The sequence below is a fragment of the Bufo bufo genome, chromosome 1 (genome assembly GCF_905171765.1).
Source record: "Bufo bufo chromosome 1, aBufBuf1.1, whole genome shotgun sequence".
In the NCBI taxonomy this organism is placed as follows: domain Eukaryota; kingdom Metazoa; phylum Chordata; class Amphibia; order Anura; family Bufonidae; genus Bufo; species Bufo bufo.
In genome coordinates this window covers 54,215,436-54,237,309 of record NC_053389.1, presented here as the reverse complement: position 1 = coordinate 54,237,309, position 21,874 = coordinate 54,215,436, and the positions used below count along the sequence as shown (strand labels likewise).

The following is a 21,874-nucleotide window of genomic DNA, read 5'->3' as shown; positions in this document are numbered from 1 at the left end:
CCATCATTGAAGACTTCATTTGCACTAGATCTATACAAGGCTGCCACCTAGTGGCCTGTATTGATATATACATCTAATTGACTCTGAAGCCTGCTTGAGGCTTCGTTCAATTAGATTGAGGTAACAGATTCCCCGATCACAGCATCTGAAAGGTAAGATGTATGTGATCAGCCTTATGGCTGATCAGATACATGTGCTGCGGGTCTCTATTTAAAATAGCAGAGACCCCCGCGGCTAAAGCGCCCGCTCGCTTGTTTAGGGATCGGACCCATGACGTAGAGCTAGGGGTTAGTTATTACAGGAAAACCATTTGTTAGGTTACTGTCGGTCAAGTAATCTGGTTTGGCAGGAACTTATGTCCTGTAAGAATAAACTGATTGAGCATGCTGACATATAACATACCCATCCCTTCTTTCTGCTGACAACTGTCTGTAGAGGAATAGTTGACAACCCAATACAGATCAGATCAAACCGTAATTGGCGCATTTGCCGAACATTCATCTACTGTGTGTGGCCAGCTTTAGGCTTGCTTTATCACATCTGAAATATCCATTCTCCCATATGTTCGTACATTCCTCTCCCGATTGTTGTGTTCTAACTCTACGTTTCACCCCGTCTTGGAAATGTGATGAAAGTCTTATCTTTAACTGGAAGCGACATTTTCAGCCCTTTCCATGTTACAAAGTGGGAGGGATTTTTGTTTCCAGGATCCTGATATTGATAGGTCCTGAGGGTCTGACGCCTCGCAGCCCCTCCGGCCTTGGAAGTATCACTGTGAATAGAGGGGAAACCACGGCTCCATTCAAAGTGTAGTGGCTGTGCTAGACTGCAGCTCGGCTCCCATTAACTTCGGTGGGAACTATGGTGCTTTAACCCAGCACTACACTTTAAATGCAGCTGTGGTTCCCTCTCCATTCACATTGTACAGATGATTGGTGAGGGTGTAGGACCCTCACCCATTGGATATTATTGACCTTTCCTGAAGAAAAGCCTTTTTTATTATCGGATGCCTAGAAAAACCCTTTAAAACTGATTTTCAATGACTGCAGACTTTCTAAAATTGTCTGAATAACAAGTTATACATAGTAACATAGTACATAAGGCCGAAAAAAGACATTTGTCCATCCAGTTCGGCCTGTCATCCTGCAAGTTGATCCAGAGGAAGGCAAAAAAACCCTGTGAGGTAGAAGCCAATTTTCCCCACTTTAGGGGAATAAAAAATTCCTTCCCGACTCCAATCAGGCAATCAGAATAACTCCCTGGATCAACGACCCCTCTCTAGTAGCTATAACCTGTAATATTATTACACTCCAGAAATACGTCCAGGCCCCTCTTGAATTCCTTTATTGTACTCACCATCACCACCTCCTCAGGCAGAGAGCTCCATAGTCTCACTGCTCTTACCGTAAAGAATCCTCTTCTATGTTTGTGTACAAACCTTGTTATAAAAGTAATAAAGGCAAAGTAGGTGGCTATTGCTGTTGCCGAGAGTTAGGGAACGCAAGATGCAGTTCTCAGCCTTAAAACAACTCCCTTAAATACAGTTTTTATAATAGAATTGACAGTATATAATAAAAGTTAGACCCAAAGTCATGTTTAAACTCTGCAGAAGAATAAGTGTTCTTGCTCTCTTCTTTTTCTTTATATAATTTCTTTTCTTGTACTCGTGCTTTCCATAGGAGTGGTGTCCACTGTTGTCCCAGACTCGGCACACAAACTGTTCATTGGAGGTTTGCCCAACTATTTGAATGATGACCAGGTAACTCTTCATATGTTTGTAAGTGTTTAACTTGATAACTCCATATAGTTTTGCTACAGCATTGAGGATGAGAAATGTTGCTTGTGCTCCTAGTCACAGTCCAGTAAATATTACTTATGTGCTTGTAGTCTTGTGAGCTGCAGTACCACGCTGTGCCCCCATCACTGTGCTCATCAATAAAAGTCCTCTTTAAGGCCTCTTTCACACGGGCGTCCCGGATTTGCTCTGGACGCGTTGTGTGCGCATTGCGGGAAACCCGCGCGAGTAGGCACGCAATTTCAGTCAGTTTTGATTGCGTTCAGTTTTTATAGCGCGTGTGCAATGCATCTTGCATGCGCGTGATAAAAAAAACAATGTGGTACCCGAACCTGGACTTCTTCACTGAAGTTTGGGTTAGGTGTTCTGTAGTTTTTATTATTTTCCCTTATCACATGATTATAAAGGAAAATGGCATTCTTAATACAGAATGCTTACTAAAATGTCGCTTGAGGGGGTTAAAAATAAATAAAGATTAACTCATCTCATCCACTTGTTTGGGCAGCCGGCATCGTTGTCTTTCAGGACTTGCAAAAGGACCTTTGACGTAATCGCGCTCATCGCGTGGTGAGCACGGTTATGTCAGCGCAGGTCCTGCTGAATTAAGATAGAAGATCCTTCTATCTTCATTCAGCTGGACCTGCGCTGACATAACCGTGCTCACCACTTGATGAGTGCGATTACGTCAAAGGTCCTTTTGCAGGTCCTGAAAGAAGACAATGCTGGCTGCGCGAACAAGTGGATGAGATGAGTTAATCTTTATTTATTTTTTTAACCCCCTCAAGCGACATTTTAGTAAGCACTCTGTATTAAGAATGCCATTTTCCTTTATAACCATGTTATAAGGGAAAATAATAGTTAATTGACTTTTATCAATTTACTAACCATCTCCTAGCAACCATGCGTGAAAATCGCATCTGCACTTGCTTGCGGATGCTATGCGATTTTCAAGCAGACCCATTAATTTCTATGTGGCATGCATTGCGTGAAAAACGCAGAATATAGAACATGCTGCGTTTTTCAAGCAACGCACAAGTGATGCGTGAAAATCAACACCCAATCTGCACAGCCCCATTGAAGTGAATGTCTGGATTCGGTGCAGGTGCAATAATGCGTTCACCTCGTGCATTGCACCCGCGCGGAAAACTCACCCGTGTGAAAGGGGCCTAAGGGTCCATTCACACGTCCACAGTGTTTTGCGGATCCGCAAAACACTAGGCCGGCACCCCAATAGAAATGCCTATTGTCCGCAGCTGTGGACAAGAATAGGACATGTTCTATTTTTTGTGCAGAGCCGTGGGCCGGAAATGCGAACAGCACACTGTGTGCTGTTTGCATCTTTTCTGTCCCCATTGAAAATTAATGGGTCTGCACCTGTTCTGCAGAATTGCGGAACAGATCCGGACCCAAAGTGCGGACGTCTGAATGGACCCTAAAGGGCATCTATCAGAAGATTTGTACCCATGGCTGACCTGTTACATGTGCGCTTGGCAGCTGAAGGCATCTGTGCTGGACCCATGTCAATATGTGCTGACATTGCTGAGAAAAAAGTTATTATATGCAAATGAGCCACTAAGAGCAACAGAGGTGTTACCATTACACCTAGAGACTCTGCTCTCTCTGCAAGTGCTGCGTCACCTGCACTTTGACAGGACCGATGATTTCACTGCCTGGCCCTGTCTATCAAAGTGCAGAGAGAGCAGAGCCTCTAGGTGTAATGGTAACGCCCTCGTTGCTCCTAGTGGCTTATTTGTATATTTTAAAACCTTTTTCTCCGCAATACGGGAACCTATGAACATGGGACCAACACAGATACCTTTTAGCTGCCAAGCGCACATGTAACAGCTCAGTGTCATAGGTATAAATCTGCTGACAGATGGGCTTTAACATTTTACAGGCCCATCATTGCTGGTGTCCTATTAGTATTTTGCAAGGGGTATTAATCATTGTTATATTGTCATACTAACTTGACTAATTTGACTCATGATAAGGCTACATGCACACGACCGTATGTGTTTTGTGGTCCGGAAATTGCAGACCTGCCCAAAAAAAACCTGATGCCATATTTTTATTTTTGGCGGATCCATTGTAACAATGGCTAAACGGTATAACAAAAATAGCAAAGACAGGTGCACTCTGCGGTCTTACTAAACCCTCATACTGATTTTAAAATTGAGAGATTAGCCAAAATATCCTACTGTGGAGGACATGTCTGAGCCCGAGCACCGCGCCAAGGTTTCTCAAGTAGCTCGGGCTAATGTTGGCTAATCTCTCAATTTTAAAATCAGTTTGAGGGTTTAGTAAGACCGCAGAGTGCACCTGTCTTTGCTATTATATTTGTTATATTGATTATCACATCCACATAATTGCTATCTTGTGTAGGATGTCTATTGTGGTACTTGTGGTCCGCTGTGGGCATCCTCCACTGTATGCATTTTTGCTGGGATCGTCATTTGCAACGGGCCACAAGTGCAGGATCTGCTCCCCTATATATATGCACAACTGCATGTGGGTTTGAGCACCTCCTGCCTGTTTAATACCACGCCATTCTTTTCAGTTTGTATATAACAATGGCTAAAAGGACAAGAATAGGACATGTTTTGTTTTTGTGGGGGTACGGAACGGACATACTGATGCAGACAGCACACGTTGTGCTGTCTGCATTTTTTGCAGACCCATTGACATGAATGGGTCCGCATCCTATCCGCAAAAAAACTAAACTGACACTGAAACGAACAACGTTCGTGTGCATGTAGCCTAACACTGCCCTGGTATGGCTTCAGCAGCAGCCTGGTAAAGTGCTGGAAATGGAGATCCATCAATTTCAGTATTTTAAAGGGGTTGTCTGAGACTGGACAAAGATTCTTAAGGGCCTGAAAATGGGGTGTAAAGAGAAAACTGTTAGAGCTTCCTAGTTTGCAGCTTTGTGGCTCCCATCCCTGCCGCAAAGAAAACCCCTCTGGCTATTCTACGCTTTCAGGGTTAGACATGTGCCTAAAGCCCCATTCACACGTCAGTGTTTTGTCAGTGATTTCCATCCGTGATTGTGAGCCAAAACCAGGTGTGGCTGTAAACGCAGAACAGGTGCAGATCTTTCCCTTATACCTTATGTCTGTGGAGGCTCCAATGCGGGTTTTGGCTCACAATCACTGATGGAAATCACTGTCCCATGATAACTATATTAAGAAATTTAAATACCCAATGTAGAAGGAAAAAATTTGACAGCCTCTGTCCACTTCCACAGTTTTGTCTGGTCCTCAGGCAGCCCAGGCTTGCTCTCTATTAAAGTCTACATGGAGACATTATACTGTTTGGGGCTGGTCCAGTATGTCTGTGTTGCCCCCATACATTATAGTAATGCCTCCTTCTGGCCCACACCATGTAATGAACGATGAACAGGGCTTTCATTCACCAGCATCTACAGCACCACTGTATACAGGGTGCAAAGTCATTATATACAGGTATATTGGGTACCACACAATGTATACAGGGTGCAGGATCAGTGTGTGTATTTTTAGGGTTGTTTCTATACCAAAATTTTGATTCGGTTTCGATACCATAAAGTATTGCGATACTCGATACCACACGAAAAATATAAAACGCCCAAAAAAGCTGCGTGCATTTTATGTAACGTCCGGTTCATAAACAGTCTGATCCTATTTTTATTTTTTTGGGGGTGGGGACAAGGTGACAAAAAAAAGCCAAATCGATCAGTTTTTTGTTTTTTCTGTTCTGGCGTTCACCGCATAAACTTTTTTAAAATTTTAATAGTTTGGACTTTTCGGACGTGGCAATATGTGATGTTTGTTTTTATATATTTTATATGTAAAATTGGGAAAGGGGGTGATTTATACTTAATATGTATTTAAATTTTTATTTTATTTTTTCAGTTTATTAACCATTTCCCACCTTAGGGGCCAGAACCTGGGATCTTTTCATCCCTTGTCCTATTCACCCTAATAAAGATCTCTGAGGGTGACTAGGACTTCACACTCTCCCTGCTGCCCTGTGCATAGTACATATAGCATCAGCCAGGGCCTCAGTAGTGTCCTGGCTGCCATGGTAACCGGAGCCCCAGGATTACACTGCTGGGGCTCCAATCAGAAACCGCCACCAATGATTTTAATACTGGGGGGGCACACTGCGCCACTAATGATGGTTAACCTTTATTACAGGAGGTGGTGCCGGCAGAATCACATATTGGCTATGTGATTCTGCCGCCTCCTGTATTTGTATTGGAAGTTAACTTTCATTGGTGGCAGAGTGCGCCCGCCCCTCCTCCCGTCTCTCCTCATTGGCAGCGGCGGCATGTATGTACAGCACAATGTATACAGGGTCAGTGCATTAGGGTTGTTTCGGGTATCAAATTTTCAATACCCAATCAATACTTTTGCCTGGTATTGACCTCGATACCAGGATTTGCCTTTTTTCAATACTAGGCTTTGCTATTGCGCAGTCTAGTATCGGAGAAAAATGAGCGCGTGGCTCTCAGCACGCTCAGTGTTCTCCTCAGCAGCACAGGGGAGAAGGAAGCGGTCTCTTCCCCCCCCCCCCCCCCTGTGCCGCTGCTGCCATCAATGAGGAGAGAGGGGCAGGCGCACTGCAACACCAATGAAAGTAAATGTTTAGAGGACCTTTCATCTGGCAAAAAAATTCCGTAGTGCTGGCCAATCGCAGAGCTCACAGCCTGGGAGTTTTTTGTTTTTTTTTCTTCCAGGCTGTGAGCTCTGCGCTGCGATTGGCCAGCGCTACAGCCTGGGAGAAGGAGACGCCCAGGAGGACATAGCGGGAGAACGGTGCTGCGCCCAGGGATAATAAGTGCAGTGAGATCCCTGGGTGCTGCTGTACATGTCCTGATACTTCAGAATTTTTTGCCAGATGTAAGGTCCTCTTTAATACAAATCCCAGACGCGGGTGCTAGCGGTGAGCTGCAATTAGCGGCTCCTGTATAAAATGTTAATTATATTATCATTGGTGGCGCAGTGCACCCCCTTCCCTCAACCCTCCTCAGTATTAGTCATTGGTGGCAGTGACCACAGGGTCCCCTCCTCTTCATTGGTGGCAGTGGCAGCTTCTGATCGAAGCCCCAGCAGTGTTATCCTGGGGCTCCGATCGGTTACCATGGCAGCCATGACGCTACTGAAGCCCTGGCTGCCACGGTAACCTCCCTGCTGATGTGTGTACTATACACAGGGCAGCAGGGAGAGTGTAAAGTCCTATTCACCCTAATAGAGATCTATTAGGGTGACTAGGGAAGGGATTAAAAGATCCCAGGTTCTGGCCCCTAAGGGGGGAAATGGTTATTAAAGTTAAAAAAAAAAAAGTATAAATCACCCCCTTTCCCAATTTTACATTGAAAATATATAAACCATAAATATATTACTCATCGCCATGTCTGAAAAGTCCAAACTATTAAAATATTTAAAGTCCTATGTGTTGAGCGCCGTAACAAAAAAAACTGTGCAAACTGTTCTATTATGGGCAGGACGTTCTATAAAATTCTGAATGCACGCACCTTTTTTTGGTTTTATTTTTTTTCGCCTGGTATTGAGTATCGCAATACTTTATGGTATTGAAACCGAATCAATATTTTGGTTTCAAAACAACCCTAAAGTGCATACAGGTTTATGGTGTACAGCACAATGTATAGGGTGCAGGGTCAGTGCATACAGGTATGTGTCTACGGGGCAAAGGTTCAATGTATTGAGGTACAGCACTGTATATATGGCGTGAGATATAGATATATATAGATATACAGAAAAATGAACGCACTCCTATAGGTTATAAGAAAATCACTCCTTTAATCACCCGTGTGGTGCAACATTTCGGCTCAATGCTAGAGCTTTACCATTGAGCCGAAATGTTGCACCACACGAGTGATTAAAGGAGTGATTTTCTTATAACCTATAGGAGTGCGTTCATTTTTCTGTTATATATAGATATATAATTTTATATATATTTTACACACAGCACAATGTGTGCAGGGTAGAGATGAGCGAACTTCTGTTTTAAGTTCGGCGTTTAAAGTTCGGCTTCCGGTTAGCGGAGGATCCCGATATGGATTCCGAATTCCGTTGTGGTCCGTGGTAGCGGAATCAATGGCCATTATTGATTCCGCTACCACGGACCACAACGGAATTCGGAATCCATATCGGGATCCTCCGCTAACCGGAAGCCGAACTTTAAACGACGAACTTAAAACAGAAGTTCGCTCATCTCTAGTGCAGGGTCTGTACACAGGTATATGGGGTACAGCACAATGTGTGCAGGGTCAGTGTATACAGATGTTGTACAGCACAGCCTACCTGGTCTGTATACTGTCTGCTCCCAGGCTCCATCCTTCTCCTGCCCCACATTTCACTCCCAGCAGCCCCTGCCTCAGCCTCGCCTGGACTACTGTGCAGTTGCCATCGCTTTTCCCGGCCTCTGATTGCCGCCGCCCTGGCACTGAACAGGGCTCACGTAGGTGCGTGGCGTACTGCTGTTTTAGAAGCAGTCGAGTGACTGCCCCTATGACGTCACTGAAATACCTTGGTATTTTAGTAAGCAATATCGCCATATTACCGTTTCTTGATACTGTGCTATATCGTGAATACCGGTAAACCGCCCAACTCTACCCTGCACACATTTTGTACAGACCTTTTTTCTAGTGTCCTATAGGGAAGCCTATGGAAAGAAACGCCAAAAAAAGTAGTCTTATTAGAACTGCACTTTAAAGAGGACCTTTCACCTGTATAAACTGTTAACTGAGTTTGCTGCCATATAGAGCGGTGCCCGGGGATCTCACTGCACTTACTATTATCCCCAGGCGCCGCTCCGTTCTCCCGTTATAGGCTCCGGTACCTTTTGCTCCTTAAGTTATAGTAGGCGGGTCTTCCCTTGTCCTGTGGGCGTCTCCTTCTCCTAGGCTGCAGCGCTGGCCAATCGCAGCGCACAGCTCACAGCCTGGGAGAAAAAAACCTCCCAGGCTGTGAGCTGTGCGCTGCGATTGGCCAGCGCTGCAGCCTAGGAGAAGGAGACGCCCACAGGACAAGGGAAGACCCGCCTACTATAACTTAAGGAGCAAAAGGTACCGGAGCCTATAACGGGAGAACGGAGCGGCGCCTGGGGATAATAGTAAGTGCAGTGAGATCCCCGGGCACCGCTCTACATGGCAGCATACTCAGTTAACATAGTTTATACAGGTGAAAGGTTTAAGCTGTCTCTTTAAGCTGTCCTAAATCAGTATTTCTATTTCCTGGTATTTTAATTTTATTTATTTTTTTCCCCCCCAAACACTGCAGGCTTAAGCTGTCTTTATTGTACTTAGGCTTTGTTGGTTTGGAAATCAGGCGGGCCGTTCTGGCACAGAGCAGCCTGACGGATCCTCTACTTAACCTCCGGGTCCCCATTGACTGCAATGATAAATGCTGGAAATTGGTTTATCACCACCAGACCTCATTACAGTCCATGGGCACCCGATGGTAAAGGAGATCCGGCAGGCTGCCCTGTGCCGGGACAGCCTGCCGGATTTCCAAACTGAGAAATTAATGAAACCTTACTTATGATTGCATTTTGTCTGCATTTCATGTGGTTTTTTACTTGTGACAAGCATTAGGCGTAACGTGTTTTGACCATTTCTCAACAGGTTAAAGAGCTGCTTACTTCTTTTGGTCCTTTAAAAGCTTTTAATTTGGTGAAAGACAGTGCTACAGGCCTCTCTAAAGGCTATGCTTTTTGTGAATATGTGGATATCAATGTCACAGATCAGGTATGTAATGCATAAAGTGCATCTTTAGGAATAAAGCTTCCCTCTTTACAGGTCTCAAAGGTTGACACATGATTGACTCCAATGCCTTCCTAGGCCTCATGCACACAACCATATCCATTTTGCAGTCTGCAAACCATGAATCTGTGAAATACGGATAACGGCTGTGTTTGCTGCTTTTATATGTTCTTATACTAGAACTGGCTATTGTCCGCAAAACGGCCAAGAGTAGGACATTCTGTAATTTGAGAAACTGCCATGTGGATGCAGACAGCACGCATATGGGAAAATAAGGTCCTGTGCATGAAGCTTTAGGCTGGAATCGGACATGCAGTTTTGCAGGGTCCCTTTTCACGGGCTGATGCACAGTGGAATCAGGAAGTGTTTGCTCGTTCTTTAAGTGATCAGTGGCACCTTTACACAGTGATTATCCGGAACAAACGTTTGTCCCTGGTCATTGCCCTTACCCTCGGCCTGTGTAAATGAGCCTTAAGGCCTGATGCATGCAACATGAGCGAGTTCATGAGAGTTCCCGTTCTGGCCTCCCCTGCTTTGACAGGATCACACAGCATTATGATGATTTATAAAGTTGTGAGACTCTTGAGTCCTGGAATCGAGTGAATTACTGACACAATGCTGTCGGTGTAATACAATAGATTTCAGGACACTCTGGCTCACACAGCATTATAAATCCGTATAATTCGGTGCAATCCTGTCAGAGCCGAAGTCGGAACGGGACCGCTCACTGACACGCTGCGAGTTTATTGCGTTGAACTCGCTTGTGTTGTTTTTTTTTTTTTTGTTTTTTTAATAATCCTTCTGTGTTCGGTTTCAAGTATTCCTTCTACAAAGCTGCATCTGTGATTGAAGCCTGATATACAGCAGTTGACACACCAGACGGATACTTGGAACCGAAGTTGTATTCTAATCGACTTTGGATCAATTCCCCTATCATTTCCTATTCTACCCCTAGAAGAGTGATAAGAATGACTGAGAATCATTCAAGTAATTCAGTTTTCTCGTTAATGGCATTGGGGGGCACAGTACCATGGGTATATGCCCAGCTACCACTAGGAGGCACTAGACATAAAAAAAAATTGGCTCTGCCCAGGTGGGCTATACCCTCTCCACAGCACTAGGTTATTCCGTTTTAGTCTAGTGTCTGTAGGAGGTAGACATGACCTGCTTTTTCCACAGGTCTTGCTGTGCTTCTCTCCTGTTTCCTCAGGGGGAGCCCTGGTTCTTCTAGATCCTTCCTCGGGCTCTCTGGTGCACTCTTGGTTCTCGGACGTCTAGCCCTGCTCCTTATCCTCTAGCACTTTTTTTTCCCCACCTTAGGTGGAGTTGGCTAGGGTTTCTCCTGGTCCTGTTGGGTCACGTGGTTTTTCTGCACCTTCTTTTTGCATGAGATTTCTATCCCACCCTCGAGGACTGCTTTGGGATGTCCCATGGTACTGTGTCCCCCAATGCCATTAACGAGAAAATTGGATTTTTTTTTTTCTTACCATAAAATCTGTTTCTCGTAGGATGCATTGGGGGACACAGATCCCCACCCTCTGTTTTTTACTTTTCTCCCTATCACCGGGCTGCTGTTCCCTTCATTTCCTGGTATAGGAAATGTTGGTTCTTCGCTTTTGTTTCTCTCTCCTACTGCTTTGGGTACAAACTGAATAACCTAGTGCTGTGGAGAGGGTATAGCCCACCTGGGCAGAGCCAACCTTTTTGATGTCTAGTGCCCCCTAGTGGTAGCTGGCCATATACCCATGGTACTGTCCCGTCCGTCCCCCCCCCCTTCCTCCCCCCATGCATTGAACGAGAAACTGGTTTTACTGTAAGTACAAAAATTGCTCCTTCTCCTATAGGCTCCGTTCTCCAAGTCTTCAATGACAGGGCCAGGCAGCGTTCGCATCCTCCTGCTGGCCCTGAGTACGTGTTAAATCTCGCGCCGTGCCGTTCAGTATTCGGCGCAGGCATAGTGAAATGGAAGGATGCTCTCTAGCTGCTGACTTCCTTAGGCCTCATGCACACTGCCGTTGTGCAGCCATTCCGTGCGGTCCCCAATGCACGAGCAACCTCCGTGCAGCGGGCCGGACCCATTCAACTTGAATGGGTCCGTGGTATGTCCGAACCGCAAAAAAGACATGTCCTATTTATTTGCGGTGCTGAACCATGGAAAGAAATGCCATGTAAGCACTCTGTAGTGCTTCCGGTGTTCCGTTCTGTGACTCCATTCTGCATCTCCGGAATTGCGGACCCATTCAAGTGAATGGGTCCACATCCGTTATGCGGGGCGCACACGATCGTGTGCATGACGCCTTACTGCGCCTGTGCTGAAACACGTGAGATTTAACATGCACTCAGGGCCGGCAGAAGAATCAGCCAGTTTAATTTAGGTATTTCTGGTGACAGAAACCCTTTATTTTTGTCCAATGGTTGGGAAAAATCTTTTATTTAAAGGGAACGTGTCTGGTTAAATACGGTGTAAAGGCTGCAGGCAGGATTTGCTGAGTAGATTGATTTGTAGTTTTGTGGGGAGAGATTATGGTCTTGGCTGTCAATCACTGATGGGACCGCCTCCTGGACTTCACAGCCCATAATGTGCAGGAATTTAAATGTATCTTACTGGTTTTACTGACTTTTCCCACAAAACTATAGCTCTCAGCTCCTCCTGCTCTATAACATGCTGCCTACAGATTACAATACAGTTTTTTTTGTTCTGACCGGTTCCCTTTAAAGACGTTCGCAGAAAGAGCTTTCATCTGTTGCCTGGTTTCATTGAATGTGTATGCCCGAGTCTGTGAAAAGATTGTTCAACTATCAACCAACTTCTGTCTAATATGTATGGCCAGCTTTTGTCTTGGGAACAAATCTGCTGACAGATGCCCTTTATGACACTGGCTGACCTGTTACATGTGCGCTTGGCAGCTGAAGGCATCTGTGTTGGTCCCATGTTCATATGTGCCCGCATCGCTGAGAAAAAGGTTTTATTATATCCAAATCTCTCTAGGTGCAACAGGGGCGTTGCCATTACACCTAGAGGCTCTGCTTTCTTTGCAGCTGCTGCTCCCTCTGCACTTTAACAGGAACAGGCAGTGGAAATGTAATACTTGGGCCTTTCAAAGTGCAGAGGGCGCACCCCCATTGCTCCTAGAGGCTTATTTGCATATATTGAAACCTTTTTCTCAGCAATGTGGGCACATATGAACATGGCACCAGCACAAATGTCTTCAGCTGCCAAGCGCTTATTTCCGTGTGGATTTCAAAATCTGCAACATGTCAATTATGTTTGGTTTTAGCTGCAGATTCCAAACCCTTCCAATGAAGGGCGATATCTGCGGCAAAAACGCTGTTAAAAATTGCAGATTTTACTCTGGGTTTGGTGCAGAAAAGCAAGGACATTCGTGTGGGTCTTGTGTTCACCCGTGTGCAGGTGGCCTTATTATATTTGTTTTATGTACCCTGTTATATATTCGGAGCCCTGGAATTAATGGCATTTCAGAATAAATAATGTAGGCAAGAAGGATGAAGGGATTTTTTTTTATATACTGTAGCCGGTGTGGTCATCCCCATCCTGCATAAGTCTATCGTCATAGCGGTCAGTCACTGATACGGCCGCCCACATTGCTCGTGAGTTAAGAGCAGAGACATAAATTCCCCTCTCACGTGTGTGGGCGTCTGATGTCATCACATGAGGGGAATTGTGATTTAAGGCTGCAGACTAGTTTACTATGTTTTGATTATACTCATTGGAATAAAAAGCATATGATTTGAATGGAACGAGCGTCCGCTGGGAATTTGTTACATTTTTAAATACCCGACCGCCAACAAGGGGTTAAGGACCTCAGATAATTGCTGAATGAACAGCTTCCGCACGTCCCGCAATACTGCTGACAAATGATCATTTTTGCAGCCGTAAAAGATGTGGTCAAATGTTTGCCATGCAGGATGATGACCAGGGAACAAATATTAGTCTCCGCAGGATTCCTACAAGACGGGAACGCACAGTAAACTAGATTAGAAAACTGACTATTTTACAGAACGACTGCTCTGCCTACGTAAAACTAGCACATTTCAGGATGCGCTGCTTTTGGGTTTTATGTCTTAGTTATGAGAACCTTTCTATAACCCCCGTTCTAACGTTTTGCAGGCCATTGCTGGGCTTAATGGAATGCAGTTGGGAGACAAGAAACTCCTTGTCCAAAGAGCGAGTGTCGGTGCAAAGAACGCAACACTGGTAAGATCTTTAAGGATTTTTGGATGTAAATTTTGCCAGTGTTTTTTTTTTTTTTTTTTTTTAACTATGCAGCAAAATCAGGATTGTACATGCAGTGTGAGAGGGGATTGGTTTAAAGGAGACTGTTCAGAAGAACCTTTAATCAAATTCCTGCCAAACGCTCTGGTTAGTGTTCACATTTTCTAAAATCTACAGAGTCCTCAATTATAAAATAGAAATGTATATTCTATCCATATACTTGCATGTTTTGAGACGACACCGGGCACAATGTGTCCTCAGGACTCACTGACGCCATTGTGCGGTCTTAAAAGCATAATACTTATAAAAATCCTTGTATGCAGAGAAGTCTGAGCAGTGTTTTATATGCACAACATGCGCTAAAAATATAAGTTCTGTATGTATAGTGTCTGTCATGGATGTCTAGCACATCACAATCGTATGCCACGGAATTTTCCAGTGGCCGGATTAGGTGCTGCGCTCGATAATCAGGCTATTGGAGTCTTTTTAACGAGTTTAAAAATCCACGTTTGCCAGACGCAGGTCATGCCGTGTAATCGGAACTCTGCTGCCGGCAAACAATTCAGCATGGAGACGAGTGATGGCATTGGCGATCGCGTGTGGTCATACTAAGAAGATGGCGTCATGTGGGAAGGGGCGATTCTCTCCTGAATATGTAGGTGTAAGTGCTGTTTCACATGAGTGAGTCCATTGCGGAAATTGTGCTCCGTGTGTGAGCGTGATCCTCCGTTCTGGACTTGCAGGAGAGCACGGCATCATTATGATTGTATGGTGCAGTGTGCCGCTGCATGACCTACAATCATAGTGACACAAAGCTGTCAGTATCATCCTGTAGAAGTAAGGTCACGCACTGTTATCGTGATGATTCTGTGCTTCTGCACGTCCAGAACAGAGGATCACATACAGGGCATGATTCCCGCCACGGACTCGCTCATGTGAAATGGCTGTAGTAGGATCCTAAAATAACAATGGAGCAGAGAAAAGCCTGCAACTGGAGAAACTCGGCCCTGTGCAGACAAAAGGGCTCAAAGTTTTTAATGAAGACTAATTAAAGATTTGTTGCTCTAAAGGAGTACAATGCAATAAGTACTCCAAAGGTGTACATAGCCTTTTAAAGAGACTTCAGAACTTATGACCCATCCTCTGGTCCCACCCGGGCCTGCTGCCGATCAGCTGTTTAAGAAGGCACCAACGTTTGCAGTAGATAACCTGTTCATCGGTCACATGGCCTAGGCGCAGCTCAGACCGATTGAAGTGAAAGGGTCCGAGCGCAATACCAAGCACAACCACTATACAATGTGAGGCGCTGCGCTTGGAGATCTGAGTGAAGGCTGTGGCATTGACGGGAGCAACGCTGCCTTCTCAAACCAGCTGATCTGCGGGGTTAGGTCATCAGTTCTAAAGTCTTGGGAAAAAACTTTTATATTTAGTCCATTTCGATGAACTGCAATCGATTTACCGGTTAATTACAAATGGACTGGACAATGACCTACCTTCCCTAGAGTGCTTAAAAAAAACACTGAACACTGCAAGAGCTTTGATCCTGGTATTTACAGTAAAAGCTTCTCTAGATGTCGGACTGGTCTGTATATAAGGCCTCGAGCCCATGACCATGTTTTCAGTCTTGTTTAGATGCTGACCCAATTCAACTGGCCCACAAAAGGTGCAGACGCAACACCGCGTGCTGTCTGCATCTGTAGTATGTCCGTTCTGCAACAAAAAATCTTCCTATTGTCCATTTTGTGGAAAAAGATTTAGGACATTTCATCAGAAGTCAAAAACTAAAATAAAAATCTGCCACTATTAATCAGAGGCAGCCATGCTCCAGTGAGCGCTGTGGCCTCTTCACAGCTGACCAAGCCGTGTGGCTTGTGTAGCAGCTCTGGTATTGCAGCCAATTCACATGCATTAAAAACATTATTATATATATTTTTTTTAAATGTACTGTTATATTTCTTTATGATAGAGCGCTGCCTGTCCATCTAGGCGTACTTAATGTATGGCCTAACTGAGATGATTAGGTAGCCTGTAGAGAATTAGTGTAAGGGCCCATTCAGACAGCCTTAGGCTACTTTCACTCTAGCGCTATTGAGAGCATAGGATCTCAATAGCAGAAGAAAACGCTTAATAAATGGGGACAAAACTAAACTGAGTGCACCAAAATGCATTCCTTTTGGTGGCGTCCCCATCGCTGCAAGCAGCGTTTTAATGTCCGATGTGGTGCGGCGCAAGACGGGATCTATCCTGACACAATGTAAGTCAATGGGGACAGATCCGTTTTCTCTGACACAATAGAAAACGGATCCGTCCCCCATTGACTTTCAATGGTGTTCAAGACTGATCCGTCATGGCTATAGAAGACATAATACAACCGGATCCGTTCATGACGGATGCATGCGGCCGTATTATTGTAACGGAAGCGTTTTTGCAGATCCAAGACTGATCCGCAAAAAATGCTAATGTGAAAGTAGCCTTATGTGTTTTGCAGTACGCGAATTGCAGATCTGCTTTTTGCGGAACACACGTGGCCAGTCCTATTATAGAAATGCCTATTGCGGGGTTATACGGTGTGGAGCTGAGGTAATGGATCTTTCCATCAAAGCCAGACTCCTGCGAGATCTTTGGCATACATGTCACGTCCCGCCAGTAAAGTACATGTACGTCCTGTAGTATCGGAGGGGTTAAATAAAGCTGGAAGAGTTAAATGACACTTTGTTTTTCTTTCAGAGCACAATAAATCAGACTCCAGTAACACTGCAAGTTCCGGGGCTCATGAGTTCTCAGGTGCAGATGGGTGGTCATCCAACAGAAGTACTCTGTCTCATGAACATGGTTTTGCCAGAAGAATTATTGGACGATGATGAATATGAGGAGATTGTGGAAGATGTGAGAGATGAGTGCAGCAAGTACGGCATTGTCAAATCTATTGAAATACCGCGGCCAGTGGATGGTGTTGAGGTGCCAGGATGTGGGAAGGTATGTGTCATATTGTTTGCTCTTATAATGCTTACCTTATATTCATATTGCCTTCTTTCACTTCATATCAAAATGGGGCTTAAAGGGTGTATTAGGCAGATTTTCTGCCCGATCGCTAACTAGCGATCATCTGGCAGTGTAATACTGCCGCCGATTGCTCTATGAATAAGCAAAGCTCATTCATTGGGCAATCCAGATCTTTCAGCATGCTGAGAGATCAGATTTGCCAGCAGCAGATCGTGCTGTCCAATTACAATCTGCCGCTGGCAAACCACATGGGGACGAACTATGGCAAAGCGATCACTTCTCCCCATGTTTCTGAGCAGATTGCTGCATGTAATGGCAGTGTTCTCCTCAGCAACTTGTGCAAAGTGTGCAGTTTTTTGTATTTTAATTACTTTCACAACAGGTTTATCAGCTTCAATGCAGACTGATATAAAACGGACTTCAAATACTACCTCATTATAAATTTCCCCAATTTGTGTACTACTGCAATATGCTTTGGTTTTTGTGATTTTTAGTTTTCGGCCCCACAGCTTGCACAGGTAAAGCCCATTGAAACCATTCGCATCCTCTTTACAGGCAGCACAACCAAAGCCTCTAGCATTCCTGGTGTTGCACATGTGCTTCATAAGTTGCAGTTGCATTTTCGAAATAACTTGCAAAAAATAAAACCGCAAAAAACACCCAAAACAAATGCTGTACGGAAACGGCATTAAAAACAGTTTTTGAGCGGATCTACTTCGGATCGTTGATCTTAAGGTCGATTCGCTCAAGCCTAGTTGGCTTCCTAAGGGATTTCACTGGGTGACATCTGCCACAGAGATCCACAGTATGAATTAATGTACACTGCAGTCAGTTTCCGCAGTGTTTTACACGCGGATGATATCCGCTGCTACTATAAAATGCTGTAGGTTTTCTGCAAGAAAAATGTTGCCATAGCGAGGGGTGGGCACGAGAAGTCGGAACACCCAGGAGAGACGGATGTTGGTGTAGTTTTTAAGTGGCTTTTAAAGTAAGGGAAAATGCTTCTTTTTGCAACCAAGATGACGTGGGCAAGAATAAAGGGGTTTCATGTGTTTAGGCCGATTTTTCATTTTTGTTCCCAGGTAACCGCTTTAAGGCCAGCTGCACTATAGTGCGGCTTAGTGCACATAAGATCTGCAGCATATCCGCACCCAAAATCCTCAATGTCTGAATGCGGTTTTGCATCTTTTATTGGAAAAGGGTGAAATCCACATCTTAAACCGCAAACGTAATTGACATGCAAATTTGGAAATCTGCAATGCATGTCCATTTCTGCACAGAAAAAAAAAAGCGCGAGGTGCACATGAGATTTTTGTAATCTCCTACACTTTGCTGGTACTGTACCACACAGCGGTTATTCCAGTAGATCGTGTGGTCGAATTACAATCTGCCACCTGAAAACCCACTGTAGAGCATGGGGACGAGCGATGGCATAGCGATCATTTCTCCCCATGTTGCTGAGCAGATCGCTGCCTGTAATGGCGTTCTCCTCCACAATGTGAGCGGAAAAACCGCACCTATTCCGCAACGCATGTGATATTTTGTGGGATCATATTTTCTGGAAATGAACAAGTTCTGCCTAGGATGTGTAAATGTAGCTCAGCAGTGAAACATAGTAAATGGCAGCCGTCTTTAAAGAGGTTGTCCCTTATCCCCTGCCCACAGGATGGGTGCGGGGGGAGAGAATAAGTGTCTGATCAGCATGGGTCTGACTGCTTGGGGCCAGTCAGAGAACAGCGGCCCTGCTCCCCTTTTGCATGAAGGGGCAGATACCCATGTATGGCACTGCCGGAGATGGCCGAGCGCCTGTACTTCGGCAGCCACATGCATTCAGACGGCCCCAGTTCTCATGATCGGCAGTTAGTGCAGTGGTTAGACCCTTGCCCATCAGGGGATATGTTGTCTTAATGGGACAACCCCTGTAAACTGTTGCCCAATGGATCTATGGGATATGAAGCGGTGTGTCTAGGTGAACCAATGTGAAGAGAAAATTGAGATTTGGCACATGACTTTGGATGTAACAATGAGCACTGTTCAGAGGCATTTACCATTAATGCTACTCTTTCCTTTCCAGATTTTTGTTGAATTCACATCAGTGTTTGACTGTCAGAAAGCCATGCAAGGACTCACAGGCCGGAAATTTGCTAACAGGGTGGTTGTGACAAAGTACTGCGATCCGGATGGTTACCATCGTCGTGATTTCTGGTAGAGGTAGCAGCGTAGAAGACACAGAGAAAAACAAAATCTTGAGGTTTCAAAGAAAACTCAGGACGACTTTGTATCTCTATTCATGTTTTTCCAGGACACTGTTTCTGATTAAATTTTTTTATTTTTTTTCCCTCCCATGCTCTACTCTTTATTTTCCTGCTCAGGCCTCTGTGACCTTTCCTCTTTAAAAACACATTGACATGTACTTGTCCAGTCCCATAGTTAATGCAAAAATAATCCCTGGAAGTCGCCTTTTCTTGAACTGTTGGACCATGAGAAATGTTGATGGTTAAACTGTAGTAATTGTCTTATCCAGATTTTTTTTTTATGATTTTTTTTTTTTGTTTGTTTGTGGCAGTTTTCTTATTTACAACGGCAAATTAAAACATTTTGTTGTATTTTACTTTTATTCTTTTTATTATGTATGGTGTGTCTTTTGGGGGGGTAGTGTGATCTGTTCTACTAGTTTTATGGAGTACTTAATACAAAATTGAATGCACACTGATTAAAAACACACACATTTGTGATTTTTACCCTTTTGGACTAGTTGCTGTCTGTAAATGGTGTTAAATATTGACTACTGCATGGCTTTAGAAGGAAGACCATGTCTAGAAACCTGTAAGTATCTTGCTGACAATTACTACAAACTGAGTGCGCTTGACACACAAGAGAAAGTCATGGGGAACCTGCAATGTTACTGTGATTTAAGGAGGCCTAATTAGCTAGAATCTATATAAATTACACTGTTCGGATGCCTGGCCCTAAAATCTCATGCTTGCATCAGCAAGACTCCATTGGCACATGTACAGTGGATCTCAGGAGGCTCTCCCCACTTGGATCTGCACTGCATAAGTGCCAGCGACATCGCTTTCCTTCAGGAAGAGAAGACTCTTGGTTTCGATTCTAGTTTAGCAAAGCCATGCATATTCCCCTCTGGGAGGGGACTGACGTCATCGGCATTTGCGGTCTTGCTCTCGGGAGGCTTTCCCTGCTCTAAGATCTTTGGGGGTAAAGCCTTCTGAGAGTAACCCGTGCCAGTGAAGTCTCGCTAGTTAAAAGCCTAAGGTTTCAGGGCCAGACATTTAAATAGTGAGGTTGCCAGTCCCTGTTAATCAGGCCATGTGGGGGTGAAGAGGATGGAGACTGGGCCTGACCCTCAGTGCTCTGATCACCTCATTTACATAACCTAAACGTAATTACGCTGCAAAGAAACATCCGTATGCAACAATACTGGGCTAATTTTAATCGCCATGATCAACCATACCAGGCAGTATCCCTGGTTTAATGGGTTGATCGTGGTGCTCTTTACCTTCTGGTACACGGACATAACCCATTCTTCACTCATTCAGCATAAGTGAGTGGAGCATTTCTTGCGCCCCCTTGCCCTCCTATAACGTACAAGGCTTTTCATGGTTATGCTGGCCTGTAAAACGGGCTAGGGCAGCGCTATAGACCACCCATGACATCACCAGGATCACGGCTAGGTGGAATGCAGTGCAAGGGGGGGGACCATGAAATGCTCCATTCATTTGTCTGGGTTCAGCTGTGAACCCGGACAACCCCTTTAACAACAGCTGAGCAATACTTTTTGAAGGTGCATATATGTTAGGGCAACAAGGACAACTTTATTAAATGGAGTCTCCAGAATTTTCATACTGATGGCCTATTCTTAGGATATTTCGTCAATAAAAGATAAGGTGCAGGAAACAACTGAGATCAGCACATAAAAGCCTTCTCCCGTTGGTTTCCTGTCCCTTAGAAGGCAGAATGTGGATCAGCATGTGGCACAAGCTTAGGGTCTTTAGGTTTTTCCTGTGGAACATGGAGTGATGCTCCTCTTCGTATGAGCTTTGCGGGGCCAGGGAACGCTCTAGGAGTGCGTCAAAGCGGCGTTCTGTGATGACATCATAAAGTGGTGTGAGCTGTCATGCTGCACCTGACTGCACACCGGTCCAGGAAGTGGCTTTTATTAGGAAGGAGCGCGTGAATGCAGAGTTCAGTAAGAACACTGCTGGAGCGACCTGCCGTTTTCCGGAAGAATGACAGCACCCATGCGACTAGGACCTCCCATCCAGGACAGGAAATCTGATGAAATAAAAAGGTTCACACCCCCACCACACCTCCAGTTTGGGTTTCCTGTCCTCTGGATAGGATGTACCTAGGGCGCTCTTGCTCCTAGCCTTGGGTTCACACCCTGGAGCTGGGGATGGTCTGGGTCTACTAACTGAAGGAACCTATCCCAGGTGGGGTTGGTCTCCTTTGGTAGTGGCTGTCTAAGTCTGCCTTTTCTCCTGCCTCTTGGGGCTGCTGTGGCAGTGTTGAAGCAGGGCTCCCTTCTCAAAGATGGCCGCTGGGGCAGTTGCACTTACTGAGCATGTGCGTGGGGACAGGCTGCAATATGCAGCTTCCTGTCTTCTGATGTCCCTTCCTGTCTTCTGATGTCCCTTCCTGTGATGCTGCAGGAAGCATAGCCCTCTGTCGCTCTGGATTAAGAGTGGGCCATGTGATAAAGGAGGCCAAGGTGCATTATAAGTGGCAGCAGGAGGAGGCAGCCAGCTCTCATCTGGTGCACACAGTGCTGTGCTATACCCGGTGTCTGAAACCATGTTGGAACTGGGAGGTTCTGTACACACCGACCACTTGGAATCTTCAAGCCGAGTACTAGTCCTGAGGATCGGGGGAAGTATACAGCTGCATATGGTCAGATCCAACCTAATTACTCTGGGTTGTTTTAGGTAGCCAAAACACCTAAGAGTGCTTCTAGCAAGACTAAGCGTAAAGAATGTAGTGGGTGCGGGGTACCTTTACCTGCTTCTTTACCCTATGCCTCTGTCAGGGGTGTGTGGATAAATTGGTGTTCAATCGGTCT

At 45.0% G+C, this 21,874-nt stretch overlaps 1 protein-coding gene across 6 annotated transcripts in view; it reads left to right on the top strand.

Moving 5' to 3' along the window:
• U2AF2 (U2 small nuclear RNA auxiliary factor 2) overlaps window positions 1-19,408 on the top strand; it is a 54,567-nt gene extending 35,159 nt beyond the window's left edge. For 4 of the 6 annotated variants that reach the window (XM_040424132.1, XM_040424110.1, XM_040424124.1 and 1 more), the window contains 5 exons: window positions 1,680-1,777; window positions 9,423-9,545; window positions 13,690-13,776; window positions 16,522-16,770; window positions 18,872-19,408. In XM_040424132.1, the coding sequence (XP_040280066.1) occupies window positions 1,680-1,777; window positions 9,423-9,545; window positions 13,690-13,776; window positions 16,522-16,770; window positions 18,872-19,006 (692 nt within the window). In that variant the 3' untranslated portion in view covers window positions 19,007-19,408. The remainder of the gene's footprint in view (window positions 1-1,679; window positions 1,778-9,422; window positions 9,546-13,689; window positions 13,777-16,521; window positions 16,771-18,871) is intronic. The other 2 variants (XM_040424118.1, XM_040424139.1) reach the window with 1 other exon arrangement.
• Window positions 19,409-21,874: the final 2,466 nt, after the last annotated feature.